Source organism: Choristoneura fumiferana, chromosome 4 (genome assembly GCF_025370935.1).
Source record: "Choristoneura fumiferana chromosome 4, NRCan_CFum_1, whole genome shotgun sequence".
NCBI lineage: Eukaryota > Metazoa > Arthropoda > Insecta > Lepidoptera > Tortricidae > Choristoneura > Choristoneura fumiferana.
This window is the reverse complement of record NC_133475.1, coordinates 7,936,611-7,953,143: the sequence shown is the minus strand read 5'-3', so window position 1 is coordinate 7,953,143 and position 16,533 is coordinate 7,936,611. Positions and strand designations below refer to the sequence as shown.

At 36.0% G+C, this 16,533-nt stretch overlaps 1 protein-coding gene and 1 long non-coding RNA gene across 2 annotated transcripts in view; both read right to left on the bottom strand.

The window, feature by feature from the left end:
* Positions 1-619: 619 nt before the first annotated feature.
* LOC141427402 (trypsin alpha-like) overlaps positions 620-16,533 on the bottom strand; it is a 32,249-nt gene continuing 16,335 nt past the window's right edge. The window contains exons 5-7 of the mRNA XM_074086769.1: positions 1,745-1,873; positions 1,489-1,635; positions 620-1,312 (exon numbers count right to left, since the gene is read on the bottom strand). Coding sequence (XP_073942870.1) covers positions 1,088-1,312; positions 1,489-1,635; positions 1,745-1,873 — 501 coding nt within the window. The 3' untranslated portion in view covers positions 620-1,087. The remainder of the gene's footprint in view (positions 1,313-1,488; positions 1,636-1,744; positions 1,874-16,533) is intronic.
* LOC141427040 (uncharacterized) lies at positions 3,610-4,245 on the bottom strand. The gene is made up of 3 exons (XR_012451294.1): positions 4,152-4,245; positions 3,980-4,065; positions 3,610-3,620 (listed from the first exon to the last, which is right to left on the bottom strand). It is a non-coding gene; the product is annotated as an uncharacterized lncRNA (long non-coding RNA).

The following is a 16,533-nucleotide window of genomic DNA, read 5'->3' as shown; positions in this document are numbered from 1 at the left end:
GGGGCCAACACTTCTTTAATGAGTGTTCGAGAGCAAGTCTTAAATTAAGGAAATCTTATTACGAAATTCCGACGTGTGTCGTCGGCTAAAAGCTAGGGCGAGGGCTCCATGCGGGCTCTAATGAACGTGCTCAAAATTTATAACACCTTTAACCTTTTAGTCATTTTGTGAGGCGGACACGACCTCGTGTTACGCATTAATTACCATGAAAGCCTATTTTTGCTCTCACGATGGCGTCTGATTCAGTAAAAAGTAGGCATTATCCCTTTACCTTCGAGAAAATGATCTTCTCCCTGATTTTGACTTAACCAACAACTTCGACTCGCACATACATACTTGTAATGTTATAAGTAAATTTGTTCGAGACAATGTTATTTAAAATTTCATGTTCTTACTATTTATACTGTAAGTTAGGCGAACTACGAGTATATGAGGCTGTTTGACCTCAAAGAGTAAATAAAAGACGGAACGTGAAACACGCTGAGGTTAAACTCTCGCAGTGTTTGATTAGTTCCCAAACATGAGAGTCGGTATTGCGTTCACGGGGCGGAAAAGTTATGTTATCTACTATTCTATACAGGGAAAGTGGATGTCACTCTTGCACAAGATAAAAGAAAGATTTTTTTCTTACAAATCAAGTTTAATTTGACTGCTAAAAACGTACTTAACAAAAACAACATCACACTCATGACTTTATCTATCACAAAAATAGACAGCCGAGATAACATATTTCACGAAAATATTACTTATTTATCACATGCCGTAAACGGTTATCTACTTTATTTCCTAGTATATTTCACTAATCCCGATTCCTAAAGTCAAGGTTTCTTGTATTAATTCATTGTCATGCGTCATTTCGCCATTCTCGTAGCTTTAATAGGACATGACGACTCATTTGATTTTCTCTTCGTTTGTTGAGAAAATATGTGAAATATTCAAAATCTAAGCATGGATTAGAGAGTGTTTCAATACTGCTAAACTTAAATCTTAATATTGCGCAGGCTTCACACGACGCACACAACTAATGATTTGCGTACCTACTCAGCGTGCGCTACTAAGGCTTTCACTCTTAAATGCTTAATTACACTTAACTCAAAAGACTAGCAAAGGCCATTTGAGTCAAAGTGAGCAAGATGAGAATGGAAGCTCCAGGAGTGAAGGTGTTTGCTGATCCAGTAACTCCTCTGATGAAAGAAGTGTAGTTGTTCACACGAGTGTAGATCTCAGGGTATGATGATGCAGCGCAATTTCCATGCAGTGCGAGGATACCAGTCAATACGCCATCACAGATGAGAGGGTTACCTTCATCGCTCTGCAAATAATAGATTTAGGATTAAAACACATCTGAGTAGACAAAATATATTTAAATTTTTGATTCACATGCATTCCACTTAAGTTGAAAACTTTACAGAAACTGATGGTTAAAAGGCTTACAAAAAGGGAAAAATCAATAAGTTGAAGATTCAAGTAATTCATAGTGATATTTACCACACAACCCGAGGAGACGATGTCATATGAAGCCGCGCAGACCATGGTGTTGCGGATGTTAGGCATTCCGTGCTGGGTGTTGTACACGTTCGTGCACATTTCTTGATTGTAAATGTATTTTGCGGCAAACTTCAAATCAACACTGGCCTAAAAAAGTAAATAAAATTATTACGACCGTCCAGACTTACACGCCCTACTTCTAAAAAAAGGCAAAACCTTCAAAAACAAAACAAAAACATCAATCATCATCACTCACCAAGGAAGTGGGATTGTTGTTGAGAGCACCCCAGCCGGCAACAGTGCAGCTAAGGTCATCGCGTGGGTTATAACTCGCAGCAGGTAAGGCAATCGGTGTGACCACTGTGTTGGGAAAGGGCACAGTTAGCTGAAAAAAAAAATAAATATTTTACATTAATTCTACTGCTGAAGATGTAAAAAACTTGTGATCTATTTGAAGTTATTTCCTGGGTATTTCTTGTTTAATAAACCTTAAGGTTCCCCATAATCTTGTACATATTCCAGTGTTTATATTTAAGCACTTGAAAGTGTATCTAATGTTTATCCCAAGAATGCATTTTCGTGCTAAAATAACTATAATGTACCTACACGTAACCATGTGTTCAAGAACCATAAACTTACTTAACAATTAACTAGCCAAATTAAACCAAGTCTATTAGAACTCTTAGCTGTCATGCTTCTTATTTTAACTCGAATTAGTTTTGTATCTAATCAATTACCCTTGTAGTTATCCAAATCCAAAGCAAACAGTGCAAATGGATTATTCATGTATCACGCGTTTCGAGGAATTTGATGATACAAAACATTATCTATTAGATAGAGAATACTTTATGAAATCATGTTGAAATTCAAACATGCTCCACGTGTGCCCCGAACGTTAACAATGTCAACAATTTTTATTTCATTTCTCGTGCTCTTAAAGTGTTACTTTTGTCTATGCATATCGGGACTAAAGCTCCTTATTAATCTGTAGGGATTAAATTATTTTTTATAATTTACGTTGGAAACCCCTGAACAGCCAATTACGGTGTTTGCGAATGGAGGATTCTTTATCAATGCGGATTTGGAACTTCAACACACAATTGAATTGCTTAACCTGTGTAGTGGACTTTCCTACAAACTGACTAGTGCTTATCTTTCTTAGGTAGAAAGCAAATAATTATTACTCACGTGAAACACCAATATATTGTGGTAAGATGGAATTCCCAAGTACTCGGGGTGTTCGGTATATTGGAGAATGGTCCTGACACGATCAGCTGACGTGTCGTTAGTGAGCTGATGCGCTCCAGCAAATACCCTGTAATTGGCTGTGCTGTTTTATGATTTCATCCTTAGTGTTAATAATTTCTTTCAAAACTTTTCTTGTCAAATTTATGACGCGCCATTGAGGAATACTCTATTAATGAACGAATTAATCGTTCCTTACTATGCATAGTCCCATTATTAATATAATAGTTATAAATATGAAAGTTCGTAAGTATGTCTGCTTGTTCACGTCTAAGCCGCTGAACTGATTTAGATGAAATTAGGTATGCAGATAGTTTGAGCCCCGGCGAAGGACATAGGGTAGTTTTTATCACGGATAAATTGCAAGAATAGCTAGTATTAGTAACTTGGTGTCCTTTTTAATACAAAACTATCCCGTGTTCTTCTTCTAGTAAAAGTATTTTTAAAGACGGATTAATCGAAATACTTAGTGCATTTTGGGATGAATTATGGAAATTGTACGATTAAATATTATGTATTAAATCCGGAACAAGCTTTTAGTAATATGTATCTAAACTCTTTATTGTACAAAAGAAAAGAATTAAACACAATTGACAAACAATAATATCTTTCATTTGGTGAGATATTTTGTACTCTTACGGGATTAAATAGGAGAATAGCTTTGATAAGGACACAAAAGTGTACGCAAAAGGCTTGTGCCCATCAGTGGCGACATCAGTAATTACTGGCGGCCAGTATTAGCTAATGTATAAAAAGTCTTACCCACAGCATTCCACTCATACAAACAAGAAGCAGCTGTCAAGACATGCTGGAAGGTGATGAGAAGCACCACACATCTGCTGGCGTCTGGTTCCAGCTGATGGTTGTTGACAACCCTGCAAGGAGGCCTGAAGAAGTTGTTAGTATTTAGAGGTAGAATGCTTTTAGTGACATTATTTAGTAGTAACGACACACTAATTTATTAAGCGCAGTTGAAACAAAATTACAGTGACTTATGTATAGTGAATATGCCTATTTGTTTCAGAAAATCAAGTAACTTTTTTGCTATTAAGAGCCTGTTTCACCAGCCATTGACAAAATTTTATGTTACAAATAAATGTGACACTATCTCTGTTTATTCCGACAAATCAAACAGAGTCGGCATCACAGACATCACTCACATAAAATGTATCAATGAGTGGTGAAAAAGGGGGTAAAACTATCATAGTATCGTAAAAAGCTACTTTGGAAGTGAACTTGAATTTACCATGAAAGGGAATTGAAGATTGGCAGCATAGCCTCCACCAGAGATCCTATTTGATTGTTCGTCGACATCCAAGGGCACTGAACTGCCTAAAATAAAATATTTTTATGATTATATTGAATCACTTAAGACGCCCGTGAAATTAAATTTAAAATAAAACTCTTAAAGCACTTACAGGCAATGGCAAGAGCCAAAAAAGAAACAATTTTGTACATGTTGTTGGTTACCTAGCAGCACTGTTAATGTGAACTGGGAAAAGTAAAACAATAGCTAGCCTTAAATATGTTAGGCTATTATCGCAAAGCTGTTATCAGTGTACAATCATCCTTAACTTATTTTCATAACCGAGCCTCAAAATCAAAAAGTCCTAACTTGTATAACTTTTCTATGCCCGCTTACATGTTTCTTGTACTGAGCGGTTTTTTTTATCGTTCTTATCCATTTAGTGGAATCGATACGATATCGGAGTTAATATCCTGATTGGAAATCTGTTACGTTTTTTGGTACAGTACTTACCTGGTTTATTTACCTTTGATTATGACTTTCTGAATAATTCAGCATTAGCTAGATAACTATTGAGCATATTTTGATGAATCATTTTTAAAATATGTATACGTGGTACCGGAACTTTGTTACACAATTGTTCATAATTTCAGTATAATTGAAGGCTTAAAGTGACCAAAGATTGTTTTGCTAGTGACAAGTGTTTATTTGCTTATTTGTAATGCTTTATTTTTTATCCATGTTTTAATTATGTTGTTAACTTGAATGAGGTAGTGGCTGCTTATTTAAAACTAGCGTTTACCCGCGGCTTAGCATGCGTAAATCATTAGATATAGGTACTTTATAGCAGTTGAATTAAAATTTCGGGATTTTATTTAATTCTCGTGGGAATTCCCTAAAATTACATCGTGGTTTTCATTCACGTTATTTTATAACAACCATGCCAAATTTCATGACTCTATTTCATGTCCCGTGGGACATCGGATAAAAAGTAGCCTGTGTGTTATTTCAGATGTCCAGCTATCTACATGACAAATTTCATGACTCTAAGCCCAGCGGTTGGTATTTCAAGATTTTATCCCTATCCCGTGGGAATATCAGGATAAAAAGGAGCTTGTGTTATTCCAGATGTCCAGCTATCTACATACCAAATTTCATGACTCTAAGCCCAGTGGTTATTCTTTCGAGATTTTATCCCTATCCCGTGGGAATATTGGGATAAAGTGTAGCCTATGCGTTATTTCAGATGTCCAGCTATCTACATACCATAGGGATTGCAATCCAGCAGCATTTTCAATCTAGCTGGATTTTTGTTAGATTGGCCCGAATCTAGCTGGATACAGCAAGATATGTAATCAAAAAAATACATGATTTTAATGAATTTGTTTGTTTATTTATTAATTTAAGCTATTTACTACCGTGAGAGGTATTTGAGTGATATGGACCTGCTCAATGATGCAGTGAATATCATTTTGAGTTGTCCGGTATCGGAAGATGCAGTACCTAGGTACGGATTTACAGGTTCATCAAGCACTCCTTTGCAGACAGATAATCTGGACATCGCAGGAGAAGTGTTTGTTTAATGTGGCCATCGAATCTAAATGAGGCTGGCATAAACACACAGGTGCACTTAAGCCTCGAATAAATATATAAAAAAAGCTGTTTACTACTACAAACTACCAAAATAAAAACCTTTACTCGTTTAGTGGTAACTAGGAACATATATCAATTTCAATTTAAGTTGGTTCTTTGAGATCAAGATAATTGACTTAAAATTACAATTTCAGTATTATGTTTTACTAGCTTTTGCCCGCGACTTCGTCTGCGTAGATTTTTATATTTACACAATACTCGAAAAGAATAAATTTATTTTCCCTCATTGGCCGTTTTCGTGGAATTTTTCGAAAAATCCCTTCAAACTACGGCTAAACAATCAACTGAAATCTGATCATGATGTTTTCTTTTTTTTCGGGAAGGCATGGTAACGCCTATAAAATGCGAGTCCCAATTCCGAATCGTTTTGAAATTTACTCCGCAAAAAGAAAGAGAAAAATGTTTTTTTGAAGTACTTTCGACCATTATTAAGTGCTTAAAAGAGGCAAGGCGTATGAAATGGATGCGATATAATTTTTCAACATCAGCCGGAAGAGGTCCTTTTGCTGGACAAAGGCCTACCCCTTAAAACGCCACAATAATAATAATACTCGTAATAAATCATTTATTTCGGGCAACTTGCCCCATACAATAATACCTTACAGACTAACATACATATAATCAATGTTATTACAATACAAATAAATTACAATGAACGACAACTCGCTACTTGCATCCACCGGTTTCCCGCAAGTCTCACGATGTCGTCATTCCACCTGGAGGGAGGCCTGCCAAGCCAACGCTTCGTCTTCCGGTCGCCGCTCCTCGAGGACTTCTCCCCAACGGATATCGGTTCTTCGAGCGATGTGGCCTGCCAATTGCCACTGCACCGCATATAATTTTCGAGCTAAGTCAGTGACTTTAGTTCTTTCGACGAATTTCCGTATTCCGGATATAATTAAATTAGGAATAATTTATGTCATTTTCTATTAAATTATACGCGTGTTGAATATTATGAGTGTTGATGTAACCACTACGTAACTATGTTAACTCGTTTGTTTCATAGTTCCCCATAAGATGGCACTGCGAAATGTGTGGCAATTAAATATTGTCTTTTAATTTTGTTGTATATTTAATTACAATTACCTATTCAGTTAAATTTCTTGATATCCGTACCCCCTCTTCTAAACTTAGTCAATTTGGCAAAAATCAGCGCCATCTGTTTAGTGTAGCAGGGTACTCGATAGTCGTACAACACTTGAAATAAGTCTGCACTCCTTCCTAATAGCGTCAAAGATACAGGTGCAAAACTTAACTCAATCGAGAGTAGCGGCTACCAAACCCCCTCTTTTAGGGGAGTATTTTTAAAGTCTATAACCTGACCGGGGATTTCCTCGACAAATTAGTTTGTTTGAAGTTTGCATAAAATCCGTTCAGCCGTTTTCACGGTGATGCGTGGTCAAATAAACAGATAACACAGAAAAAATTCTAAAACTGTTGGAACGTGTTCTGATCGATTCTAAGTATCCCCAGCCAACTTTTGTATAGATAGAAGATAGATTATACATTATGCAATTATACACGTACGCGTGTTGATGTGTATGTTGATTTACCATTACTTATACTTCTTTTTTTTAGCATTAGAAAGAAGGCAAGCGATCTTGATGTGTCTTTTTATTGAAATAAGTCACTGCAAATAGTAACAATTAGCAAGGATATAAGATCATTTACATGCTTTTGGTATCATAAGTAAAAGTAACTGTTTTTTTAAACCTCTTTCAATAAAAAGACTCGTCAAGATTGTACTTAACCCTTTTTCAAATGCTAAAAAACTAAGTACAACCCTCAGGTACAACCATATACGGTAGTACTATTAGTTTTTCTTTATATGTAAGTAAACTCTTTTTATTAAGTTTACTCCATTTACTTACTGTTTACCCAGCTCTCTAAAAGATGGCACTGGAATGTGTGGCAATTACTTGTATTGTCGTTTATTTTGATCGTATTGTTAAATCAATTAAATTTTTCAATTAAATTTGTTGATATCCGTACTCCTTCTTTAAACTTAGTTAATTTGTCAAAATCCTTCCTCAGTTCGAGTCACAACGTTATTTAATTTCAGCGCCATCTGTTAGTTTATCAGGGCACTTGATAGTCATAGCACGTATTAAAAACTGAAGGTGGAAACTTAACTCAATCGAATGTAGTAGCTACCTCCACTTTTAAGGGTTGAATTTTTATACCTAAGGGTCAATTTTTATAGCCTATAACCTGGCCGGGGATTTTCTCGTCGGATTAGTAAAGTTTGCGTAAAAATCCGTTCAGCCGTTCTCACGTGATGCGCGGTCAAAAATAAACGACAAACAGATAAACAGATAAACAGACAAACAGACAAAATTCTAAAAACTATTGGAACGTGTTCTGTTATCGATTCTAAGTATCCCCCAGCCAACTTTTGTCGAATATCTTTTATGTACAGACTTTCGACCCTCTTCAGCTTTATTATATGTATAGATAAAGTAAGAAAAAAAACGAATACAACATCAAAGATCTTTAAGGAATAATTAATAAATAATTTTCATCATCATCATCATGTCAGCCGAAAGACGTCCACTGCTGGACATATTTATGCCTCCCCTAAGGCTCTCCACTCAGGCCGGTCTTGTGCTTTCCGCATCCACCGTGTATCCCTAGGACGGTATGCCTTCAACAAGACGGAGCGACGACCTAAGGCCGTATTGCCTAACGTTTTTGAAGTTCGCCATCGCAATCAAATGACAGTTTTTGTATGCGAAACCTGTCATTTGATTACGATCGCGAGCATCACAAACGTTAAGCAGTACTGCCTCTAGTTAATGTCGCATAATTAATTTTCATAATTAATGAATATCGGGATAAAAAGTTTCCTATGTTTTAATCCAGGTTATAACCTAACTTTTTTCCAAATTTCATCCAAATCCGTCCAGCCGTTTCAGCGTGAAGAAGTAACAAACATACTCACTCACTCACTCACAAACTTTCACGTTTTATAATATTAGTAGGATTAGTAGAATTAATTTAAACGAGTCATATTTATGATCGCAAAGGATAGTGATACGGTACGGTAGGTTGTAAAAGTATTATACTAAATTACCTACCTAAATAAAATCGGAAACAAAAGAAAAAAAATATAAAACTATTAAAAGAGGTAAGTGTTACTACATTAAGTATAAATGAATATTTAGAAGAATAAGAAAAAAATAATGGGTAGGTATAGTACTCGTCGTTATAGTGCTCGTCGAAGTGATCGTCGTCGTCGTTGGCGACGCGTCGCGACAGCAGCTGGGCTACTACGAAACTCTAAACTCGAAGTTCGTATCATACCGTCCCTCTTGCTCTCATATTAAATAGCATAAGTGTCGGAGGGACCGCACGACACGAATTCGAGTTACGAGTTTCGTAGTAGCGCTGCAGCAGTGGCACAGGAATCGATCGACCAAAGCATGACCACGACCACTCTGTCAAGAGTGAACGACTAAGAAGAGAGAATAGTACTCGTATTATTGTATGTAATTAAAGATGACCTCATTGCACTATACCGCATATATAGTTCTAAGTTTATGTATTTATAACTAGATGAAAGTATAGTTTATTTAAATACTTACCAAAATTATAAGTGTACACCTCTTCCTAAAAATTACATGTGGTTAACATAGCATATTATTATGTTATGTACCGATAGTTCATTAATGTAATTCATTGTAAAATTACTACGCCCCAACAGGGCATACTTTTTTATATTTTTTTGTAAAAGGGTGTTGAAATTAATAAATACTGAATACCTACTGATACATATTGAAATCAATTTTAAACGTTTCACAGTTGATTCTACTTTCACTTTTATAGTTTCAATTAATTATCAGCTCGGATTTACAGCAGAAACTTTGAATAAATGCGTTTTCATTTGTCGCGCTATATCAGTTACAGCGTTACACAGCGTTACACATAATAACAAACGTGAATTTTGGGCATTCTGGCCGTTTTGGCCGCGGTTACGAGCACATTAAGGGGGGTTATACCCGTTAATGAGAACGTTAATACCCTGACCTCCATCACGTTTTGTAAATAACCCCCTGTGATGTGTGGAGTACGCTGTAACGACACGGAACGATCGTAGGATGCATTTTTAACTGCCTTTATCAGGCAAAAGGCCATAAAATTCAACAAACATAGGACCAATTTAAAAACGCCGATGTGTTTTTTTTCGCGAGGCGCATGAACAACAAAAAAGGAACGCTTATGGGATCGCTAGCGTTGCTGTTTTTTGATCACTGCTACGGGATATTTATTATTCGTAACCTTTGTTAAACTGGGTTGCGAGGATAGAAAATTCAAGATTGCTGCGTTTTAACCGTAATTTTTTATTTATTAATACAAATTAAGACAACAAAATGGTCCAAGAGTTAGTAAACACGAAAATACTTAATAACTATGTTAGTTTACAGTATAAAATTAAAATTTAAAAATAATCATTGAAAAAGGTACATGACCATCAGGTGATGATGACATGATCATTTTCTGCTGGTCAGCACCTGGGCGAATTGGCGTATGCAAGTCGAGTCCTCGCCGCTACAGTTTGCAGAATGGTGTTAGAACTAGCCCACAGGCTACTGAGCATCGAGGCAGTCTTTTTGCTCATGATGGCATATTACATCATCCGTTCTAGCCAGCGCAAACATGCCCGATGCGCTGCTAGACCGTGGCAGTTCAGCCCCGTCAGCATCCTGCAGCTCCGTTTCCACCAGGGATATGCGAGGATCTGTTGCGAGGAATGTGATTTCATGAACCAATAGAAATACTTCATTAAACTCGCCTGGCTTCTCTCAGCTGTTTCATCTCAATACATCTTTGGTGGAAACGTGGCTTAAAGCCGTCGTTATACTGTACTCCAAGGACGCTGACAGACCGCTGCGTGAAGCTAATCCAGTGACTGAACGTACAGAAAACTTGACAGTAGGCTTTAAATAGCGTCGCCTTGACTTGCTTAGGTACTACAACGTGCAAACCCACATGTTATATCTTATTGCCAGCGCCCTTCTTTCCCTCTCAATGCCCATGTGGTCCTTAAGGTTGTCGGTAATTAAATTTCCCAGGTATTTGAACACATTTGCTCGTTTTAGTTCATCACCGTTGAACCCGATTGCAGGCACAAAGTAATAATATTATACTTAAGTACTTTATTCGAAAGGATGTAGGTACCACTTGAATTACAGTGACAATGTGTGTTTCTTTTTATTATGGACCAACCACCCCACATGAATTAAATTGAATCATAAAAAAAAAGATCATAAATTGACTTTGTTGGGTACATAAACGAAGGGTACCAATGACAGGAGGGTTTGCGTTTGCCCTTGTTGGTTGAGTCGCAACATACTTTAAAATCTTCATTAAATTTTGGGTTGTGATACAAATCGAAATTATAGAAGTTTTTAATTATTATTTTCCCTAATTGTTATGTACCTACCTAAACTATATGCTATAGCGTTTGAAAGATATTGAAGAATCAAATACTACTCGTAACGTCTGCCTTTGGTTTTCATCTCGAGTAGGTACTCATAGATCTAAAGTTGTAAAGATGCCTCAGATTGATAACAAAAGTTCTTCGAAAAACATGAGCTGAGTAATAGAATGAGTATCAGTCTACTTATCTCGTCCGCTTCCTCCTTATGATGCAACAACAGATTGTTGAAGGTCATGAAAAAAATATAGTAAGTAGGTACAATACAATACTACAAATATTCTTTATTGCACACTACAAATCAGTAGGTACAATTTTTTTACATGGATACAAATTCTGGGTAGAATTAGGCGGTCTTATCGCTTAAAAATGATCTCTTTCAGACAACCATTAGAGTAACATTAGGGTAACCAACGGGTAAGTATTTTATTTATCCTGTTAAACGTAACTATGGAATTTTGACTTCGATCGACGTCATGAGTAGACGTCGCGGTATTGATCAATTAGCGATTATTAGAATTTTGCTATCGTTTTTGCAATGACATCGATTCAATAATGAAAAAAAAAATAACAAAAACGTTTTGAAGTTAAACAATCTTTTCTAAAGAAACAATACGTGATGCAGATAATACTTAAAGCTGTGGAAAAATTACTAAAGTATAGGTAATCATCGATTGAAGACGTCATATTGATCAGACTAAAAAAATCGTGCCCACTTAAAGACTAAGATGTTACCTTTGAGAATTCCAATGAGATTTAGTAAAATTCCGTAATTTCAATTGGACTACTAAGTCGGGTAACTTAATAGCTCTCGTAAACGAAACCGCGTGTTTAAGCTAGTAATATGTAAATCTATAAATCTGTTGTCACGAGACTGACAGTCAAGATCACAAACTTGTGAGCAAAAATTGATCAAAATATATGAACACGCTTCCACGCCGTAAGCAGTAATAGTCGTGTTCATATATTTTGATAAAATTATTGCCCGCAAGTTTATCAAATCAAATCAAAGACTTTTATTCAAAGTTTATTAAAAACTAAAACTATATATAAATATAAACTAAACTAATATTACAAAAAAAAAAATGACTTCCAAATTTTTTGCCTCAGGCATTGACCCCCTCAGGATAAAGTAATGGTGGCGTGGAAGCAGTCTACACGCGCGTCCGCAAACATCCCTGCAGGGCTACTACGAAACTCGAAGTTCGTGTCGTGCGGTCCCTCTCGCTCTCGTATTAAACAGTATAAGTGTCAAAGGGACCGCACGACACGAACTTCGAGTTTCGAGTTTCAGTAGCCCAGCTGATGCGCTGCAATACCGAGGCAGCCCCAACAGTGCCCTGAATGCGTTATTAATTGTACCTTTATTTGTGTCTTTTTTGTTTTGTTGTGTTTTGTGTCCGCCTAAGGCATTGAGTAAAATCAAAAATCAAAAATCAAAATGGTTTATTAAAAGCAAAAACAAATTACAAGTAGGGTTTCCGTTGGTTCCACACTAGGCTATGCCTGTCACGTGGAAACCTGATTCGGGGTACAAACAATTAATTTAATTAAATAACTAAAATTTTGACAAAAATGGGTAAATTAAATGTTAGGCAGCAAAACGAACAAGTTGTGTGTGTGTGTGTGTGTGTGTGTGTGTGTGTGCGTGCATAGCTGTGTATGTGCGACAAAACAAAAATAGACAACGTATCCTGTATTTAATTAAAAAAAGAAATGTACTTTTGTTTCAATAAAAGTAAATTTATTGTCTACTTACCCGCGTCGGATGCCACGCTGTACAATAGTTGCGCTCTTTGTTAGACATTCGTATGCTGATATGGGGCCCTAATAAAAATAAATGGTATCTTCCCTGATCTAAATATTAGGATACAAATTCAGGCGAAGCACCATAGATCTTCCCCCACATAAACTATGCTTGGATTGCAAAAGTTTTGTTTTATTGTTTCTGTGTTTCGTTTGGTTACGCCTTCGGATTTTTCTCTTGCCCAAATGATACAAATCACGAAGAACCATAAAGTGATTTTAGATTTCCAGATATTTTTAACAGTAGCTACATTGCATCTCAGTAAAGTGATCTTCATTTTGTCGTACTTATATTTGGTTTCCGAAGATAAATTTACAGACTAAAAATAAAATAATATGAACATAATTCAAAGTTTTTACTCATTTCCTATGCTCCTCCTAATTTTTTAATTATTATGCTCGATGTAGGCTGACAACATGACTTTTATGATCGAGTTAATAAAGTACAATCATCTTCTAGGACTATGGAAATCAAGTGCTAACACTACAACGAACAAACGTTTTTAAAAAAAATTTTTGTTTTAATTTTGGTTAATTATTTAAAATTAATTAATTATTAAAAATTTAAAGAAAATACCTACATCAAAACTTTTCAGGCAATAATATAAATAGTGGATTAAAAAAAAGGGCAAATATCGTGCAACATGTCGAGCTAAACTCGATTTAAGAGGTGCAATAAATGTTTAATCATCATCATCATCATCATCCCAGCTTGTATACGTCTCACTACGCGGCACTGTAATAGGCTACCACGAAACTCGCAAATCGAAGTTCGTATCGCATCGTCCCTTTCACACGCGTACCTATGACGTAAGCGTCAGCGGGATGGCAACATACGAATTTCGAGTTTTGAACTTCATGGTTTAAGGCCTGGCCTCCTCTAAGGATGAGAGGGCTTGTTAAGCAACTGGCTTTTATTTTTCTTTACAATACTACTCGAAGTTGCTTAATTTTGTTAATTTATTATTATAAAACACGTACTTTAAAAAACACAAAAATAACAACTTTATTTATCTCTTTTCTGAACATGTGATACACTACCTATGTAATAAATCGATAGATTGGCTAATTTAATTCAAGTTTTATAATATAAAACTTCAGTCAACCTGACTCAACTCTAGATTGCTAAGTACCTACCAACATTGCTCTTACTTGCATAGCGCAGTCATTCGAAAAGCACAGTGATTAAAGTAAAAGTTTTACTTATTCTCATATATTAACGTGAAGCTAGTTGTAGGCTATATCGCTATCGAGTTCTAACAGCATCGATACTCTCACTGTTGTTATGAACGACACTCAAGGGTCGGCGAGCTCACAGCTAGCAGTTCAATCTACGTTTCGATTCAGAAAAACCCTGCTGAAGTCAAATCGCATCATCCACTCTATCCCTTTCATTTCTCTTGACAGCAAAAAGGATAGTTCAAACTATTGATGTATTTTTCGATCGGTTTGGCATCGAATAGCCGCAGAGCACGGATTGTATCTGTGCGATTCCATAGGAGATTTACATCAGTTGCAACCTCATTATTTCCGCTATTTGGTTCGTGTCGAAAGGTTCATTAAATTATTACCTTGTTACTGTGAAAATTTAGCCGAGCTTTCTATTTAAATTAAACTTTGATTGCATCGTTAATGGAAACAATGCTACGTGCTGGCACAATTTTGTACCGCACTAAAATTATTTATGGTGAAGTTATTCCTACAACACAGAAACTAAACTTATGGCTTATGAGCAATTGAGCAATGCAATAAATATTACAAGTATCTTCTATAATAATGTTTGGAATGTTTAACCTGCTCTACGCCTTTGAAAATAAAGAACCAAAATATAACATATTTCAATAAACGTTTACGGTTTTCTTTAAATTGGTTTATCTGAAACGATTCCACTGCCGACGATTGAATGATGCTCTACCAAAATCTGACTATCTATTACCATCTGCCAATTGCTAACTAAACAAACAAACTCAAAACACGGTGCCAAGAGCTATGTTAAGAGTTTCTTTGAGCTATCGAACCAGAAATGAGATCCGTATTTAGAAGAACTAAATAAAGTTACCGACATAGCTAGCAAATTGCACGGCTTAAATGCTAGTGGGCGGAGCACATTTCTCATACACCTGAAGTCCTATCCTAAAGACAAAGGTAGCAGAAAATCCATCGTCGTGCAGATTTTGGGGAAAAGTGTGAACCAATCTTGGCCTGTGGTACTGTACTCATGAAATTATTAGTATCTATATAACTATCTGCCTGGGACTGAATATTATTTATATGTGACAAAGAAAACAGTACTTAGTACACGCGCACCTGTAATTCTATTAAGCCATCCATTTCACTTCAGCAAGCACTTCGAAGTTGCTAAAACTTGAAGCCATATATTATGCCGCATTGCATATAGAAAACTTTTCTCCCAGGAGTGCACAAATTAAGTACCTAGGAAACGTTATTCAAACACTGCTGGTCCGGGAGAATGCGTTTTCCCAAGGCTTGTCCGATAAAGTAGTGATTAATGTTCCGAAAGAATAATGACTTGTCACGGATAATGAGTTTCGTACAATTAATTCACTAAAAATATTCATTATGTCCCATTGGACAGATTATTTTGTTCCTGAGAAAATTAATTTAACTTAAAAGACACAAAAGTGTATGCACTAAAGGAGAATCCAAAAATACATCAAATATCTAAAATCCCAGGATCGATTAAATTAATTATAATGTCGTTAGGTTCAGCATCTTCAACAGATCATAAAATTGACTTTGTTTGCGAAAAACTAATCCCTAAGTATTATATGATTAATATTGTGATTGCAAAAGTTCACTAATTTTGGTTAAAAATAAATTCAATTATTTTATGTAAAACCACAAAATTCATAATTATTTGTTAGTAACAGTGATTTTAATCTAGTCACTAGATTGTAGTGTTAGCTGATACTGACTAATTGAAATTAAGGCCATTTTATCTTTTGTGAATTAATTTAAATTTAACAAAGTCGCACTAAATCCTAACTGGTCACAACCCAGAGTGCATTCAAGCCTAGATGGTTACGATTGAGTCTTCTCACTCTGGTCTATATTATGTAGTGCAAGATAAGCCGTATTTTTAGGGTTCCGTAGCCAAAATGGCAAAAAGGGAACGGAAAACTTTTTGTAGTCGGTTCCATTTTTTTTTCATAGTTTTTTGTGATTTGTTTGTTTGTTTATACTCTTTATTGTACAAAAAGGAAAAACAAAAAGGTTACATAAATAAAAGTAAAGTGTTAAGTACAAAGGCGGACTTATCCCTGCAGGGATTTGTAGCCAAAGTGCATCTCACAACGATTCTATTAAGCTCAAACACGGCATAGTTATAGTATTTTATAACAAAGTACCGGTACCTACGGTCTTCTTTATCGGGTCCAGTTCACCAAATGATTATTTCTGAATGTAAATACTTGAATGAACTAAAAGAATTTCCTTACTCACCCGCGACCTTATGTAGCTAAGCTTATGCAAAATATGCGTGTTCATGCAGTTCCTCCACCACCACACTACACTGACGCGTTTCGAACTCAACCAGAGCTCATCTTTAGAGTGACACAACCGTACACCATGCTCACAGTGTTGTTAGACTGTACAACAACTATACTGTACTGTAGTCTAAAACTGGTAGGATGCTACC